General features: G+C 47.1%; 1 protein-coding gene across 1 annotated transcript in view; it reads right to left on the reverse strand.

Moving 5' to 3' along the window:
* Positions 1-19,704, reverse strand: part of LOC144764019 (uncharacterized) — a 420,985-nt gene that overhangs the window by 298,288 nt on the left and 102,993 nt on the right. Inside the window, exon 3 of the mRNA XM_078650149.1 lies at positions 18,422-18,485. Coding sequence (XP_078506275.1) covers positions 18,422-18,434 — 13 coding nt within the window. The 5' untranslated portion in view covers positions 18,435-18,485. The remainder of the gene's footprint in view (positions 1-18,421; positions 18,486-19,704) is intronic.

The following is a 19,704-nucleotide window of genomic DNA, read 5'->3' on the forward strand; positions in this document are numbered from 1 at the left end:
CTGGGCAGCACAATCAGGCAACTATATGCAAAGCGAGTGGCACAGCAATTGATAATGGCACAGTTAAAGATAAATCACGGTCTGCTCATAAAGCGCTGCGATGATTCTAATCACGGTCTGCTCATAAAGCGCTACGATGATTCTAATCACGGTCTGCTCATAAAGCGCTACGGTGATTCTATATTTAGCAGTGCGCTCGAGTCTGGCAGTAAGCGCTACTATGACAGTGCAAGATAATAGCGGTGCGAGGCAATTACAGCGCTACCATACCACGTGGGTGAGCAGGGAGCAGCGAGGGGAGCGACCGCTTTTGTGAGGCTCAGGACGGTCACAGCGCTGAAGCTGCGAAGGTAGAGCCTACACTCTCTGTGGGAGGGAGGAGCAGCTGGGAGGCGGGACGGGGTGGAGAACCGGGCTGGGAGGCAAACAACCAAACAACAAGATGGCTGCAAGCCACAAGTGAAAACAGGACGAGAGTGGGGCACGACCTTCCTTAAGCAATATCAACTGGGCAGCACAATCAGGCAACTATATGCAAAGCGAGTGGCACAGCAATTGATAATGGCACAGTTAAAGATAAATCACGGTCTGCTCATAAAGCGCTGCGATGATTCTAATCACGGTCTGCTCATAAAGCGCTACGATGATTATAATCACGGTCTGCTCATAAAGCGCTACGGTGATTCTATATTTAGCAGTGCGCTCGAGTCTGGTAGAAAGCGCTACTATGACAGTGCAAGATAATAGCAGTGCGAGGCAATTACAGCGCTACGATACCACGTGGGTGAGCAGGGAGCAGCGAGGGGAGCGACCGCTTCTGTGAGGCTCAGGACGGTCACAGCGCTGAAGCTGCGAAGGTAGAGCCTACACTGTCTGTGGGAGGGAGGAGAAGCTGGGAGGCGGGAGCGGGATGGAGAGCCAGGCTGGGAGGCAAACAAACAAACAACAAGATGGCTGCAAGCCACAAGTGAAAACAGGACGAGTTTGGGGCACGACCTTCCTTAAGCAATATCAACTGGGTGAGCAGGGAGCAGCTAGGGGAGCGACCGCTTCTGTGAGGCTCAGGACGGTCACCATCTCTGTTCTTCAGTTGTATAAATCTGCGATGGGTAGAAGAATGAGAGGGGGAGGGACTGGATGTTATTCCCATGATCCTCGGGTGTCCAACCACAAATATAGGAGACGGTCCTGGGATCTCTGAAGCTAGTCAGGACGCAATCTCCACTAATTGATTTCCTCATGTTTCCCAGCCATGGGACCCGTCTTACCATAAGGACGTCGCTAGTAATGCCTCGCGGCAGGGGTCTATAGGTGGACAACCAGCTAACCACCTTATTTTTTAGAGAGGCAGTCGACTCTTTGGCAGCAGGATTTAACTCTGGTACCCCTGCCAAGATTACAGTATAGGGACTCGCCTCCGGTGGTAAGTACACTCTTGCTTTATATGTATTAGTTTGAGTGTTATTTACAGGTAGCGCCTCTTTCAGCGACTTGTTTGAGAGAATAACGTTGTCCTTTGGGTGAGTAATTGTGTTTGGGACTGTAAGTGGTTGTGTTTGCATGTCTTCGGGTGCTTTTTGCATAGATACATTAACCGGGGGGAGGGAGGTCGTAATTTGGTGGGGCTTGGATTGTCTGGATTGGAGGGTTTCTGTGCCATTTGGCTTTGTCATAGTCGTGAGTGTGGCGCCCTTCTTTGTCTTTGGTTCCGCCACCCGTCTGCCTGCCTTACTCTCTATTTTCAGGCTGTCTGCTAACTGCACCGTGGATTTCTCGATGATGACCAGCCTGGCTTCGATCTTAAGCGTGCTTCTAGGGGGCTTAAAAGGGACCTTAAGAGAGCGCCTATGTCTGCGAGTGTAATGTCCTCACAGGACGTCTCCAGTAAGTTAACATTATCGTGTACTGGTGAGTCAATGGGTGGAATGACCATGGGTGGGGCCTCTGCACTGTCCAGATGTGTCTGCCCCATCTGCTCTCTCCGGGGCTGTCAAGAACTGGTGTGGGGTTGAGTTTTGGTGTTTTTACTTTCCGCCCCCCTTTGTTATGCCCCCCTCTTTTCCCTTTCTGGACTGCTCCTTCCCTCACCCCCTGTAGGTGATTACTATCTCTATTAGTAATACTAACTGTGTCAGATAGTTGGCCAGGAGTGGGGAGTGGGATTTGATTGATTTGGGCCGTTGGTAGGGTCAATAGGCTCATGTCCACAAGATCACTTAGGTCCTTCGCACTATTGTTTATCAGGGAGTTTGTTAGGTCTAAGTTCACAAAGGATTGGTTTAAACCAGATACCCCGTTAGTGGGCTCTATGTGCTCAAGCCTACACTCAGGGGTCTTAGCCAATGCCAATGGTCCCATTGACGATCTTCTCACCCAGTCAATTTCCTGTGAGATACGTCTCTCCAGCACCGTAATATCCTCGATCAAAAGTGATCCAGCTTTAACAAAGTAGTTGTCGATTTTACCTTTGGCGGCTCCAGCCGCTGCCAGCGTTGTTTTGCTCCTTGTTTCCCTGGAACACATTTCTCCGTTCATGGTGTCCGTATTTTGGAGAGGAGGGGAAAGGAAGTAGCTTAAATAGCGGTCGGGCGTTGGCGGGAAAAGAACCAGCTGCGGCTAATGAAGAGCCGCAATGCAGGCTGGTCCTCGCAGTCCTGTGGGGCACCTCCGATGTTGATGTTCACCTCCCAGGTGTCAGCTCACCTCCCCTCAAAGCAGCAACAAGACGGGCAGAGTTCACCTCTACGAGCAGCTCCCGCGAAGCGGGGGCCGCGAGAGGTAGCAGAAAAGCAGGCAAATGTCACGGTCAGAAAAGCTGAGTCTCACTCCCAGGCTTAAAGGGCACCAGTCGATACGGGCGATGCAGGGGGATTTAACCAGGCAGTCGGGCGTTGGCGGGAAGAGGACCAGCTGCGGCTGATGAAGCGTCGCAATGCAGGCTGGTCCTCGCAGTCCCGTGGGGCGCCTCCGATGTTGATGTTCACCTCCCAGGTGTCAGCTCACCTCCCCTCAAAGCAGCAACAAGACGGGCAGAGTTCACCACTACTAGCGGCTCCCGCGAAGCAGGGGCCGCGAGAGGTAGCAGAAAAGCAGGCAAATGTCACGGTCAGAAAAGCCGAGTCTCACTCCCAGGCTTAAAGGGCACCAATATGTGATACTCAAAACATCACCCTGCCCTAAACCTTATTTGCTCAGTATCGCTAGGCATTGAGTTAGGGACTGTGGCTCATAGGATCTCAATCGTGTTTAACCTTGGGTTAGTAAACAGGGCCTCTCTGCATTTTCACCTGTGATGGGCACTTTACCCAATCATTGCTTTTGAGGAAGCTCTATTTGAGGCAATGTAGCCTTGCTCTGTTTTTAAAGTTGTTAAACAAGGATGCAGTTTGTCAAAATGTAGGGGCCTTCTTAAAATATGTTTGAGATGCTATGGTTCTGTGCCTTTTTAAATATATTTGTCAGTATGTATTGTAATTCAAAATGCATGATCATCCACATTCTTATATTCTGCTCATGAGTTACTTTGGTTTTATGTATTTTATATAATTGAATCTTTATTGGTTTTGCATTATTAGCACATGCACTGCTATGAACATGACTAATAATCAAATAAAGTATTTTGACCGACTGACTGCTCCATCGTTTTGAGTATGTCATCCAGGAGGATCCCCGGATTTCTGACAATGTCTTGGATGTTGGTCACCAGGTGATGTCCCACTAGGAGGTTCTATTTCCAAAGACCAGTATGTCCGTCTTGCCGGTGCGGACTTTGAAGCATTTGGTTCTGGTCCATTAGACTACCATGGTCATACAATTAATGAAGCTGGTTCTGATGATTGTTGTTTTGTCTGTCAGGTAAAGGATGAGTAGAGTGTTGTTGGATTAGGAGATGAGGGTAATGCCTTGGGGTTCCAGTGATGTTGGATGTCATGTGGTATACAATGTCCAGGGTGGCAGTCTGACTTTTTGGGTTTTTCTCATAACGAAGGAGCAGATCCCATTGATTACAGGTCTCTGGGTGCTAAGGTTGTGGAGACTTCGTATGAGTGTGTTTAATGCCGCGGAGAGGTCGAGCCGGATGACGGCCGCTATTTCTCCTTGGTCATGAGTGGTCCAGATGTAATAGGTAGCTCCCATGGATGTTGTTTTGGTGCTGTTGCTTTACTGGATAGTTTATTGTTGATGTCCTTCTCGATCACTTTGGTTGAGTAGGGAGCAGAGAGATAGGTTGGAAGTTTCTCAGAAGGCTCGAGTTGGTCGACAGCTTCTTGAGGAGTGCATTGACTGCTATATGCTTCCAATCTTCTGGGAATGTGGTGGATGAGATGAGGTGTTGATGATATGGGTGAGGGCAGTGCTGATGGGTGATGCTACAAGGTGGAAGATGTGATGGGGTATGGGTCTATAGGGGCTACTGAGTGGATGGTTTGCATGATTGTTGCAGTGACTTCTCTTTTTTTTGAAAGATTTTTATTGTTCAGCTTGACAACTAAATTTACAAATAACATGACAAATAATATATCATAGCAAACATTCGCAAAAATACAGTCTATACATAATTACTATAGATATGCAACAGCAAAAGAAAATATAAATTGGAAAAGGATTTTGTAGACAACTGTCACTGAGGGGAACTAGGGTCAGGTACACCATATAACACACAAGGAAACATAAAGCATTTCGTAGAAACGCTGAGGTCAGAAAAAAACAACAACCCACACTCAGGCGTTCAGTTATTCAACCAGTGTGTAAATAGTGCCCATATTTTCAAGCCCCTCTCATGCCGCCTCTTACCCCCTCTTTGAAACACCGCTGATTCCAAGTTATGGAGGGCTAAAATCCTCGCTCTCCAATTAACAAAGGTAGGGGGAATAGGGTTAATCGATTCAGAAGTTATAATTAAACGGATTAAAGACATAGCTATACATAGAAAAGCAGATTCATAGGCTGGTTAGTAAGCAAACAATCATTTTCACACCCAGTTATTACTACTAGCTCAGATGAGAACACCACCAACATCTTAAGAGCACTATTAATAAATTGTTGAACATCTTGGAGAAATAAATCCAATTTCGGGCATGACAAGAACATGTGAACATCATTGGCTGCTGCTTGACCACATCTTGGACACCCATGACCACTAGCACCTCCCCATTTAGATATCTTAGCCGGAGTATAACAAAGATCAAAGAGGGCCATGTGACTTTGGGAGCGTAAGCTCCCAGAAATTAATACCGAATTGGATAGATCCAATATAGATGAAATATCAGTACCATTCTTGCCTGACTTAGGGGCCGATTATGATGGCGGATGGACCTGAGTCCGTCCGCCACCATAGAGTAGGAGGGACCGTCCGCGGGGGCAGCGGCGGTCCCTCTATGCAGATTAGGATGTGACCACCAGGGTGGCGGTCACATCCTCTATTGTTAACATTGCGGCGGGTGTAGCTTCAAGCTGCACCCGCCGCAATGTTAAAAATGCATGCACGGCATTTGCGTGCACAAAGCGGCAGGCACCACGCGGTGCCTGCCGCTTTGTTCACGCAAATGCAGGGGGGTACCATAGGTACCCCCCATGTGCACCCCCCACCCCCTCTTCACCCAGGGGGCTCGCAACGGGCCCCCGAAGTGAAGGTCCGTATGCTTTTCCACTGCGGAAAAGCCGCCGTGGAAAAGCATACTTTCTACTCCATCATAATATGGCTGGCGGTGTCTGATAGACACCGCCAGCCATGTTAATGCTTGTCCGCCGCAGTCGGAAGGCGACCGCGGCGGAAAAGCGGCGGACAGATTCAAGGACCCACCAGCCATCCTAATTTGGCGGTGGGTCTTTAAAGCATCCGCGGCGGTTTTCCCGCATCCTCCGGGCCGGCGGTGGCTTCCGCCGGCCCGGCGGATGCGGGAAGTCCGCGATCCTAATGAGCCCCTTAATATCCAATTTAGCATTCTGAAAAGAGAGTCTGGTAGGAATGATAATAAATTCTGATAAAGAACCTCAATTCGAGCCTTTCTCAAGATAAGTTCCATAACTGTGTTTTTGGCAAGTGCACTGGGGGTATCTTGCAGAGTTTATCAATATAACTACGTATCTGTAGATATTTAAAAAATTCATGTGTGCCCAATCCGAACTTATCTTTTAAAAATGAGAAGGGAGCCATATTACCCTCATGGGCTAAGTCCCCCATAATGAAAATACCACATGATCTCCACCTGATTGTAACAAAGTCTCGAAAAATAGAGGGTACTAGCCTAGCAGCCGCCAAAGGTGTATACAAATTAAAATTAGGAATTGCCCATTTCCGGCATACCTTCCTCCAAACCGAATACATTGCTAGAATGACTTTGAACTTAGTTTTTTTTTTAAATAACTAGGTTCAAGCACTGAAAGGAGAACCCCTTTGGCGCCGTCCCCCAGACCTATCTCAAAAATAGAGGGGGTGCATGCTGGTGAAAGTGAAGCTCTAGCCCCAAAGAGTGGTATAGCTAGATATTGCAGCAAAGCTGACCAGTTATACAAAAGCAAATCCGGGACTGACCACCCACCCCTATCAAGTGGTAAATGCATCCATTTAGCAGCCCTCCGAGGGGAATGGTAACCCCACAGAAACCTATTACAGCATCTTTCTGCTCGGGCAAGGCTGGACTGAGCAAATTCCAAAGGAATCGTCCTAAAGATGTATAAGAACTTAGGCAAAATAAGCATTTTTAAAACATTCCTCCTGCCAAATAAAGAGAGGTGAAAATTATCCAACCTACGCATGGTGGAGTTAATTGTTTCGATAATTGGCAAGATATTCATTTCCGGTAGCAGCTCCACTGCTGCTGTGATTTTAACCCCCAAGTATTTGGCACTTTGAACAACTGGCGCATCCGAGGAGCCCATAGTGGTAGATTGAATAACCTGGGTTTTCTGAATATTTAACTTATAACCTGAGAGTTGGCCATACGTTTCCGCCAAAGTCTGTATAGCTGTAAATGAAGATGACACGTTGGTGGTTAGGACAGCAATGTCATCGGCATACGCCAAAACTTTACATTCATGTAGGTTGATCTTAACAGGGAATATATTTAAAGAAAACTCAATTTTGTTAATAAACGGATCGATATATAGGGCGAATAACAGGGGCGAACAAGGAAAGCACTGTCTAGTGCCCCTGCTAATGTCAAATGGTCTTGAAAGAAGGCCCGATATTGATAGCATTGCTTGAGGGGAAATGCAGAGTGACTGTAAAGCATATATGAAATTTGGACAAAACCCCTTCCACTAGAGGACTTTCCACAAGAACCCCCAGGCAACCCTGTCGAACGCCTTTTCGGCGTCCAACAGGATTACGCCTAGGGGAGAGTTTGGAACTTGAGCCCAGTCCAGTAAAGCTATAACACGGCGAAAGTGGTCCGCCGTATCCCTTCCAGGAATAAATCCATGTTGATGAATGGAAACTATGGGGGACATCACTAATGCAAGTCTGGCAGCCAGAATTTTTTTAAAGATCTTACTGTCCGTGTTGATTAATGAAATCGGAAGAAATGAAGCAGGATCCAGCTCTGGCTTATCATTTTTTTTTTTTATCAGAATGATAGTTGTAAAACGCCAAGAGTCTGGAATAATTCCAAGCTGGGCGTTTCTAAAAGTTGTTAGGAGATCCTCACGAATCTCTGACCGAAATGTGGTGTAGAATTCTAATGGAATAAAGTCAGGACCAGCTGCTTTACCATTGGCCAAAGAATTTAGCGCTAATTCCACCTCGTCCCACCCTATAGGAGCGGCGAGAACGGAATTCTGATAATCAGAGATTTTAGACGTATTAAGCTCAGCCGTAAAAGTACCGAATTCCCGATCTATGATAAGGTCACTGACTTCCTCAGTATAGAAAGAATGGTAGAATTCAGAAAAAAACAGTTAGTACCCCTTCGGGAGTATCATGAATATGCCCCTGAGTGTCTTGAATCCTAACAATACGGTTGGCCAAACCACGCTGCCCAAGTCGCTTGGCGAGGACCCTACCAGACCTTTCGCCAAACTCGAACATCGCCGAGCGGAACTGTAGATATTTGGCTGCAAGGTCCTGGCCAAAGAACTCGAGCAGGGAGGCTTTGATGCGTGCAACCTGTAATTGAATAGGAGCTATGTTGCAAACGTCCCTAATTGCACTAGTGAGTTGGATCTGTACCCGACGCAATTCATCAACACGCTCCTTGGTTTGTCCTTGTATTAACCTCTGACGAGAAAATGAAAAGCTTTTAGTCTCTTCCCGAATTGCAGTCTTAAATGAATGCCACACGATATTACTGGGGGCTGAGCCTCTGTTAATGACCAGAAATTCAATTATCCAAGATCTCATGTGGTCTAAATATGTTTGATCCAATAACAATTTTCTCTCAAAAGTCCACATCCTTGGGGTTCTTACTATGCCTTTTAAAGTACAACTAATAGTGAAGAGATTATGGTCTGAAATGATTCTAGGCAATATAGAAACTGAAGTAGTGTCTGCAAATTGATCTGACAAAAAAAAATAATCTAGTCGGACCATTTTTTTGTGAGGGGCTGAGAAATATGTCGAGCCATCTAAGTTCTTCCAGTGATGAAACCAAAGGTCCATTGAGAGTTCTTGGACCAGAGCTTGCAAGGCCCTGAAGACCCAGGGCTTTTGACCTACATATTTTTGCCCTTTGGCTAGATTAAAATTAGCAGATAATTTGATATTAAAATCTCCACAGAGACACACAGGATGAGGCCATGAGGCCAATTCTACATTTAGATAGTCTAAAACTGTGGGGTCATCAGAATTTGAACTGTAAACAGTACAAAGCGTGAAAGATGTACCATTAATCGAAAGCTCAACAAGTGCCCATCTCCCCCCGGTATCTTGCCTAGATCTTACACATGTGCCCAACCCGCGTTTCAATAATATGGCTACCCCTCTTATCATAGAAGTCTTTTGGGAGCATGCTATTAAATCAAACCCAGGAATATTTAGACAGTCTCGATTGTTCAAGGGCACGTGGGTTTTCTGCAAACACAAAACCTCTAGATGAAGACCTGAATGATGCGTGAGAGCAGAGCCCGCTTCTTCCCATTGTTCAGACCACAAACATTCCATGAGGCTATATGTATTTTACCTGACGCCATTAAGAAATTTGAGGAAAAACATCACAATTAGAATAATTAACTGTTTTAATTCCTGATTGCCATTATAAGAAAAGTATTTTTCAAGCTGTTTTTTTGAATGCGCTCAGACCCCTCCCCCCCAACCAACCCCCCCCCGCCCTACCACCTATCCCCCTCACCCCAATCTAGGCAACAGGACCAAAGTCTGGATGATGGAAAAGCTGGTATGTGCAGAAACCCTCCTCAGAATCACTGCCAAATTTCAAGAAACTACCAATATAGGATATGCCCCAAAGAGATGTAAAAAAAAGAGAACAAGCTAGAAACATTGCATTTCGAATAACATCCCCTACAGGAGCATAATCCCTACAAATAAATAGAAGAGAAAGGGAAAGAAAAGAAAATATGCCATTGTAGTCATATATTTACATCTAATTACAATGAGTCCAAAAATAGCTTCGCCTGAATTTTTGACTCAGAAAATCTAGTCTGGCCTTGATGGATGATCTTACGTTTGGATGGAAAGAGCAAAAAAACCTGCGCCCCCTTCGACTGAAAGGGGGCAATAAGCTGACGGAGCTGCCACCTCCGTTCAACCGTAGCTGGGCAAAAATCTGGCCTCACAAAAGATTGGCAGCCCTTTCCTGATCTTTGCTTATCAGGCCTGGCTAGATCATAAAGCCTTTATCTGGCTAAAATATTTTTTAGGCAAATTAGGATAGCACGGGGTCTATTGATCGTTTGACCCAAGCGTTGTTTAGGTTTAACAGGAAAGCGGTGGGCACGTTGAATTTCCAACTACCAATCCCATTCCTTAACCTCCGGGAATGACTCTGAAAAGAGATCAACAACAAATTGCCGGGTGTCTGAACCTTCCGTACCCTCGGAAACCCTCGGGAACCCCCAAAATCCTTAAATTATTCCTCCGTGCACGATTTTCCAAGTCCACAAGTTTCCCTTGGATTTCAAGCCGCTGGGATTGAATTGCATCAATAGTGGATTTTTGGGCAACTACATCGTCTTCAAGAGTGGAAATACGAGTCTCTGCCTCTGTAATCCTAGTTGCAATATCAGTACACGTCTTGATTACTCTACGCAAGATGGCGGCCGGTACGCTGGCCGAGTGAGCTGGTCCTAGCATTCTCTCCTTTAGTATGACCCGTCAATTGTGTGCTATGTAGCGCGGGGCTAAGTATTCAAAGGGAAACTTACTACTTTTTTCCTGGTCCGTTTTTTCGAAGGAAATGCTCCGCGGGTTTTGCATCTTCCACCGCAGTTTACCGATTTGGATTTCATCAACGCAGCGCTTTCCCGGCTACGGTGCGCTACTCACTCATCAGTGCTTTCATCATTCTCAGCGCTGCTCCAGCGGTGCTGTGATGCCGCCAAAAACACAACCGAAGAACCAGTCCCGGGCAGCAGTCAAAACTTCAATGGTACCTGTAGCGTTTTCTCCACCTCCATCAGCAGAGACTTAAAAAAAAAAAACAGATGGATATCACTGCCGGTAAGACTGTAAAAAACACTAAGGTGCTTCCTCCCCCGGTGCCAGCTATGTTTAAATCTCGTGGAGGCACCGTAGCCAAGAATCAACAGAGCCCTGCTCCGCTGAGCTCCTCCGGTGCTCCTGCTGCTTCTCTCTTTTGTCTCCCACACTGCCTGCAATTGGTAAGATAAAAATCCACTTCTTTGGTACCCTCCTCTGTTGTTACTTCGAAGAACATTGTCGGGGGCCACTACAAGTCCACTGGTGCAGTTGGATGAAGAGGGGAGGCCTGCAGACACTGGGGGGAAAGTGGTATCGACTGATCCTGCTCTGGCTTTGAGTGTACAACCCAGCGGGATGCTGGGAGATGTAGTCCCTGCCTTACCAAACACTGAGGGCGATGTCGAAGTAGACAATTGCTACTCCCTCTCCGAACACCCGGGCTCTTCTTCTGATGAAAATGGTTTGGATAAAGACTAGTATGACGAGGAAGGTAGCGAGATGGGCGATTGGCGCTCTAATGATGTCTTGAATTCTGTCGGCAGTAGTAAGGGGCTCTCTACAGTTCGCAAGATACCTCAAGACTCTGGCTCTGGTTTAAACACCGGTTCCCTTGCCTGGGACTACTCATTTTCCGCCCATTCAGGAGCACAAGATAATTTTCATGTTCCAGCTTCAAATGCTCCGGACTCTATCTCTGGTGTCCCTCCAGGTGAGATGACACTTGCTATACTGTACCAAACGATAATGGCCCACCGGGAGGAGACCCGGCAGGAGAGTGCTTGAGCACAGGGGTCGTATTGCAGAGACTTCTCTGGTGAAAGTTTTCTATTTCGTCAGGTGACCGTCTTGGTTGGTGATGGAACATTTTTCAATAAGATCACAGGGGTCTAGTTGGTGTGCGAAGTTGCTGTAGATATTTGCAGTTTTGCTATGGAAGATACTTGATAGGACATTCCAGGTTACCTGGGAGAGGTAAGGCTGTTGACAGAGGGCAAGGGTGCGATGAAGTTCTTGATGATCAAGAAGATCACATTGCAGCAGTTGTGCTACTTTCAATGCGTTCAGTTAGTGCTCTTTTCTTGGTGTCACTCGGTTGATGGTAGTAGTGTCTAAGTGCAGCCTTGTAGGTGGTTCTGTTGGTGGTTCTGTGGCTAGTGCTCCATTTTCTTTCTTCAGTTTGGAGTTTCAAAGGTTCTGATTACCTGCTGGCCTGCTTGTTGGCTCTTTCTTTGCTTGTTTAATTTGATGAGTTCTAGGCATTCTGCACAGTTTTTTAAGTTGTTGATGTGCTGGTGGGGTTGTCTGTGGTACTAGGTGTATCCATGCAGACCGTGTTCAGACAGTCTGCTTCAGAGATGTTGCCAATGCTGCTGTTGTGTAGGCTGACGCTGATGAGTGTGTTGACATGCAGTGTCTTTATTTGGAAATGAATGATGGAGTGGTCAATCCATGCGAACAGTGAGGTCCAGTTGTACTTGATGCAGCCTCTGGTGGTGATAATGGCAACCAGTTGTGATTCAGTTTGTGCCCTGCAATGTGAGATGTTTCTGTGATGAGCTGGTTTAGTCACTTATGTAACATTGCATGGTATAAAAAAACAGCAAACATTTCAGTGAATATACATTGCTAGAAAAAAGAAAAGATAATTAGCCTACTAATGCATACAATATATAGTATACATCTTCATTTGCCAATGTCAGAAGTAGTACTAGGGAGTATGACATTTCTGGTAAACAAGTACTGTAGAACATTAATATGGATCAGAAAGTCAGCCCCACAAAATATGAGAGGAATACGTACCAAAAGTCTAATAACTGACAATTGTTCCACATAGATTTTCCTCCTACTCCACATAGCATTGCAACCCCTACTTTAAGCTCACTGTGCCACTCTAGAAAAGGGGTAAAAAAGGGGGTGGTGATGGACGGAGCATCTGAACCAATCTAACACTCACACCCAGTCAAAAGATCTGGGCTTGATCCATCACCGTTCTTTAGCCCACTCTGCCACCCCAGTTCAGACATGGCTATATGCAAATCAGTCTGACCCTGTGCCTCATGGGAACAGTCCCGCCCGAACTGCTAAGCCATGCCTTCCCTGGACCGGAAACAAGCTTCTGAGGACCGGATTCTGGCATTCCAGCCGTCTTCAGCCCGGCTTGCTTGAATCCAGTGGCAAAGTGAGCAAGGGACTCACATCTGAGCATACCCTGCCACACTTATGACGGCCAAAGCGGTACAAAAGGGGGTGGTGATGGACGGAGCATTTGAACCAATAAAACACTCACACCCAGTCAAAAGATCTGGGCTTGATCCATCACCGTTCTTTAGCCCACTCTGCCACCTCAGTTCAGACATGGCTATATGCAAATCAGTCTGACCCTGTGCCTCATGGGAACAGTCCAGCCCGAACTGCCAAGCCATGCCTTCCCTGGACCGGAAACAAGCTTCCGAGGGCTGGTTTCTGGCATTCCAGCCGTCTTCAGCCCGGCTTGCTTGAATCCAGTGGCAAAGTGAGCAAGGGACTCACGTCTGAGCATACCCTGCCACACTTATGGCGGCCAAAGCGGTACAAAAGGGGGTGCTGATGGACGGAGCATCTGAACCAATCTAACACTCACACCCAGTCAAAAGATCTGGGCTTGATCCATCACCGTTCTTTAGCCCGCTCTGCCACCCCAGTTCAGACATGGCTATATGCAAATCAGTCTGACCCTGTGCCTCATGGGAACAGTCCAGCCCGAACTGCCAAGCCATGCCTTCCCTGGACCGGAAACAAGCTTTTGAGGACCGGATTCTGGCATTCCAGCCGTCTTCAGCCCGGCTTGCTTGAATCCAGTGGCAAAGTGAGCAAGGGACTCACATCTGAGCATACCCTGCCACACTTATGACGGCCAAAGCGGTACAAAAGGGGGTGGTGATGGACGGAGCATTTGAACCAATAAAACACTCACACCCAGTCAAAATATCTGGGCTTGATCCATCACCGTTCTTTAGCCCACTCTGCCACCCCAGTTCAGACATGGCTATATGCAAATCAGTCTGACCCTGTGCCTCATGGGAACAGTCCAGCCCGAACTGCCAAGCCATGCCTTCCCTGGACCGAAAACAAGCTTCCGAGGGCTGGTTTCTGGCATTCCAGCCGTCTTCAGCCCGGCTTGCTTGAATCCAGTGGGAAAGTGAGCAAGGGACTCACGTCTGAGCATACCCTGCCACACTTATGGCGGCCAAAGCGGTACAAAAGGGGGTGCTGATGGACGGAGCATCTGAACCAATCAAACACTCACACCCGGTCAAAAGATCTGGGCTTGATCCATCACCGTTCTTTAGCCCACTCTGCCACCCCAGTTCAGACATGGCTATATGCAAATCAGTCTGACCCTGTGCCTCATGGGAACAGTTCAGCCCGAACTGCCAAGCCATGCCTTCCCTGGACCGGAAACCAGCTTCGAGGACCGGTTTCTGGCATTCCAGCCGTCTTCAGCCCGGCTTGCTTGAATCCAGTGGCAAAGTGAGCAAGGGACTCACGTCTCAGCATACCCTGCCACACTTATGGCGGCCAAAGCGGTACAAAAGGGGGTGGTGATGGACGGCGCATCTGAACCAATCAAACACTCACACCCAGTCAAAAGATCTGGGCTTGATCCATCACCGTTCTTTAGCCCACTCTGCCACCCCAGTTCAGACATGGCTATATGCAAATCAGTCTGACCCTGTGCCTCATGGGAACAGTCCAGCCCGAACTGCCAAGCCATGCCTTCCCTGGACCGGAAACAAGCTTCCGAGGACCGGTTTCTGGCATTCCATCCGTCTTCAGCCCGGCTTCCTTGAATCCAGTGGCAAAGTGAGCAAGGGACTCACGTCTGAGCATACCCTGCCACACTTATGGTGGCCAAAGCGGTACAAAAGGGGGTGGTGATGGACGGAGCATCTGAACCAATCAAACACTCACACCCAGTCAAAAGATCTGGGCTTGATCCATCACCGTTCTTTAGCCCACTCTGCCACCCCAGTTCAGATATGGCTATATGCAAATCAGTCTGACCCTGTGCCTCATGGGAACAGTCCAGCCCGAACTGCCAAGCCATGCCTTCCCTGGACCGGAAACAAGCTTCCGAGGACCGGTTTCTGGCATTCCAGCTGTCTTCAGCCCGGCTTGCTTGACTCCAGTGGCAAAGTGAGCAAGGGACTCACATCTGAGCATACCCTGCCACAATTATTGCGGCCAAAGCGGTACAAAAGGCGGTGGTGATGGACGGAGCATCTGAACCAATCAAACACTCACACCCAGTCAAAAGATCTGGGCTTGATCCATCACCATTCTTTAGCCCACTCTGCCACCCCAGTTCAGACATGGCTATATGCAAATCAGTCTGACCCTGTGCCTCATGGGAACAGTCCAGTCCGAACTGCCAAGCCATGCCTTCCCTGGACCGGAAACAAGCTTCCGAGGACCGTTTTCTGGCATTCCAGCCGTCTTCAGCCCGGCTTGCTTGAATCCAGTGGCAAAGTGAGCAAGGGACTCACGTCTGAGCATACCTTGCCACACTTATGACGGCCAAAGCGGTACAAAAGGGGGTGGTGTTGGACGGAGCATCTGAACCAATCAAACACTCACACCCAGTCAAAAGATCTGGGCTTCATCCATCACCGTTCTTTAGCCTACTCTGCCACCCCAGTTCAGACATGGCTATATGCAGATCAGTCTGACCCTGTGCCTCATGGGAACAGTCCAGCCCGAACTGCCAAGCCATGCCTTCCCTGGATCGGAAACAAGCTTCCGAGGAACAGTTTCTGGCATTCCAGCCGTCTTCAGAAGCTTGTTTCCGGTCCAGGGAAGACATGGCTTGGCAGTTAAGAAGCTTACGGCAAATACACATTTACTGACACTGAATACAATTGGTTGCAATGTATACGTTTTTAAAATTCTTTCAGCCTCTCTGCAAGACCTAGTACCCATGTTTATGCAGATTGGTTTAATCCATTTCTTTCTAGGCTTGACATATAGAGGACAGAAGAATAGTCCCTCTTGGGAACAGCCCATCCTAGCCTGCCATGTGAAACCCCCTCCAGTAGGAAAAAGAAGCAATGCCAGACCAGTTTTAGCCTTGGTAGTACTTGTCAATGAAGAATGTCTTAGGTTCTTTGTCACAATGACAAATGGACACATGTCTGGACATCTCATTGGCCACTTAAGGGGCAACATCAAACACATAAAATGAGATGGTGAGCAATGCTTGAAAAAGCCTAAACACTGGTCATCTTTATGTAACTAGAATTGGCTTGACTTACAGTGCGCTCTACATTCTGCATAAGGTAACATAAGCATATTTTTGCCAACTGTGCCACTCTAGACAAGGCCTCCCTTATGCAAATCAGTACTATCTCAGACACTCATGGGAGCAATTCATCCCAAACTGTCAAACAAGATCCCTTCTAGAAGGAAACATAAGCAACCTAAGACCAGTTTTGGCCTTGTTAGGCCTTGTCATTGAGTTATATAATTAGAATTCTATGGCATAGTGAGAAATGGTTGCATGTCTAATCATACTCATGGCCACATAGGGTGGAACAGCAATCGCACTTTGTCTTGTGTGGCTCAAGGGTAAAAAAACATGGGTTGGAATGGTACCCTGTGTGGCTGCCAGTAAGGGTGGGCTCCTATCTGCCTGTGGAGTTTAGTTCGACAAAATAACCTACAGCTTACCGCTGGCGGATCTCATTAGAGTTTGCCGTCTCCCATGGTACTTGGATTGGCTTTGAAGAGATAGAGTGTGAATGTTTAGCAGCTGAAGTAACATTCTAAATGTAAATACTTGCTGACAGCAAGTATGCGATTGCGCAGTGGAGGGGGGCATACACGGTAGTTGGAAGGTTTTTGTCAGGAAGAGCACAAGGCTTGAGAGATTGCTGGTGCTTACTTTGATGCGAGTCTTGTGTGATTAGAGTGCTTACACTGCAACATAACTTGTGAGGGGACTGGGAGCCTGGGTGCATGGTAGGTGAGATGTTTGGGAGGCTATACAAAGGGCCACACAGTTTCATTGAATGAGCTAGTAATGCTGTATCTCACAAGCACTGCATAGGCACCTCACATGTACATGGGTGTCGACAGACTCTCATTCGCACATGCTTTCTCTTGCAAACACACACCTCTTCAACACTTGGGTACAGTTTCTCACACACACAGACCGGGAGCCATTGCTCACTGCTTGTTCTACTGTGATTGAGCTCGTGGTGGCAGACGCCTATTTTTCTGCTTGTATTTTAGCACAGGTGGGCACTGTTGTATCCTGTCTGGCACGTTCTAGTGTCTTAGCACACACAGTGTTGTTAACCACTCCCTTGGGGGAGTGAGCACATATGCACCCCTCACCCATCTATCGCAGGCGTCACGAGTGACATGAGCCTGTTAATAAAAGGGCCCAGGTGCACATGCTCGCGGCGAGTTCCAGTAACCACCTAATCTGTGTCAGTGTCTTTATTTATTAACATGTGGGCCTGGGGTCCCTTACAAAACAGTCACATTGGATACATGCTGCTGTGGGCTGTAGCCTTCTGTGTTGTCATTTGGAGAAGCCATGCTGTAGTGCGTGCGGCCCATAACGAATGAATGGCTGAGGTGGGACCCCGAGAAGCCAATCACTAATGACAAGAGTTCTTCTGGCCAATTAAGGATCATCACACTTTCCTACTTGGGACAGAATATGTTTGTCCCTGTCTGATTGGCCAAGAGCACCTTGATCCTGCTTGCCATGGTTGCGGGATGAAATGCACACGTTGGTTGGAATGGGTGGCAGGTGTGCATTTCATGGATGGCCAGCTGGCCAGGTTTGTTCTCTGGTCACTGGAAACATTGGGAACTGGGCCCATGAGCTGCGGATAGTGAATCTTTCACTGTGTTGTCATGTGAGGATGAGGGTTTGTTTGGATTGGAGCCCATGTTCTCCACCAACTTCCCGGATGATAGTGGCCAGGCAAGCCTTAGGTACAGGGGTGATGCCCCCAAGAGCTCACTGTGCCAGAATGGCACCCTGGTGAAGCTCCGATGCTGGGGTTGCGCTGCACCCAGCTATGCCTCAGGTGTTGGGGTTTGTCTTGATTAGAACTGTAGGGGCACCTGTGCACGGGGGCCCCCTCCGCCAGCCGGAGGGCACCTATGCACTGCTGGGCATCCAAGCTGCATGGGCACCCTGGCAGTGCTGTTGGCGTGAGGGTCATGAAAATGTCACTGAGTGTGAAAACTCCATGGATTCTTTTGGAGTTCATAGATAACGCTGTGGAATTGCATAGAGACAAGAGGGAAAACCCATGATAGAGGACCAAGTTGGAGCAGGGCCAAGACAGAGTTAGCCAGAGTTAGCAACGTCACCAGTAGGAAGCCAGGAGACATTTTGACATGGAGCCTGGCCACTTTCCTGTTGTAATGCGGCTAGCACAGGCACGCAACTGGGTGCCTGGTCGGTCTTGGAGATGGGAACTAGCAGTCAGAGGAGAAGGGGACTCAAGGGCATTTGAGGGCTCTCCAATGTGTGAGACCGAGTCAAAAGATATTCTGCCTAACTAAAGAAGTGGATATGTTTTTAAATTATATTTTATTAGCATTACGTTTATCTACCATTTATAATTGCAACCTTTTGTTCCCTCTGAAATAGGGGACTCGTCCCCATAAAAGCATTAGGAGTTTCGTTCATAGTAAGGAGGACCGGTTAGAAAGGGGACCCCTTCAGTCAACAGAAACCACTTGGTGATGAGCTAAAACGTGGTATCTTCCCTATCTGACCCCACCCTATAAATTGGAAAGGAAAGAAAACACACAACTTACCTGTCACTTTCATTTTCTTTTGAGGGGTATCCTTTCTGGTGATCCTGATGTCAATGGTCCCCACCTAAGGAGAAAAGAGAGAAGAGAAGATATTTTACTACTTACACTCAAAAGAGAGTAATAGAAGTCTTCATATACATAAGATGTATCAATTCTCTTGCGTCATGATTAACATACTTGTATATCATTAATGCTACAACCATGCCATGCTCACAAGTGAGGGAGAATGAGGGGCACTAACCGTTTGACACAAGATGGAGAACATAAGTTAGAACTGTCCCTGGAAAAACACATGAAGGCAGCAGAGATAGACCATTCTGTATTCTCTAATGCCATTTGCATGCAATAGAAGAATATGATGAGAATGGCAGAAGGGCAAACCACTAGGGTTGGACAAGGACGTGTACCTGTTATGCCAGGAGCAATGATACCATACAACAATATGTCTCTGGAGAAAATCCAGTAGCTCTCTCCCTTAATTTTGAGCTCATTGCTAGATATAGTAATTGGCCACAGGACAGATGGCCCTTTTATCTTTCTCCCTTGTTGACAGGAGAGGCCCAAGATGCATTTCAAGTTATTAACAGAGTTGGTACTTCAACCTACACTGACATGAAGACATATGTTATGGATTGTTTAGGAGTAGCTGAAGAAACATGTAGGTTGAAATTCAGAAAGAAGAGAGGACTACCAGGCAGTACACAAAATAGTTTATTTTACAGGATGAAAGACTCTGTGGATAGGTGTTTCACACCTCTTGAGTACATTAAAGAAAAGATTATGGAGAAGATATATTTTTTTAAAAACTTTTGTTGATTGGCATTCATACAGATACATACACAGTTGTTAAGACCAATGGTGATTGTCATTTTCAAGTGTATCTTACAGGTAGTTCACATTCACAATGATATTAACTTAACAGTCAACGGTCAACGTGACTATCTTAAATCAAAGTGATGACACATTGGCATTATACTAGTCTAAGTTAAACCTGCATTGTGATAGTGTGTTTAGGGATATCAAGGTGTATGAGGAGCTGTAGATGCAAAGGCTCACTCTTCTTCAGCCCATTTCCACTTTGCTTTAGGTAGCTGCCTGGTGTGGTTACTGTACATGTATTTCCACCTATCAGATGTTCCAAATGAGTACTTTTCAGAATCCCCCCTTCGGAAACTCCTGAACACAGATCTTGCAAGTTAAATCAGTGAATCATCAATTATGTCCTTTAAGATGTCATTAGAGATGTCATCAATGATGTCATCAAACCTGTCATTAGTGTAGTG

Source organism: Lissotriton helveticus, chromosome 6 (genome assembly GCF_964261635.1).
Source record: "Lissotriton helveticus chromosome 6, aLisHel1.1, whole genome shotgun sequence".
Lineage (NCBI taxonomy): Eukaryota > Metazoa > Chordata > Amphibia > Caudata > Salamandridae > Lissotriton > Lissotriton helveticus.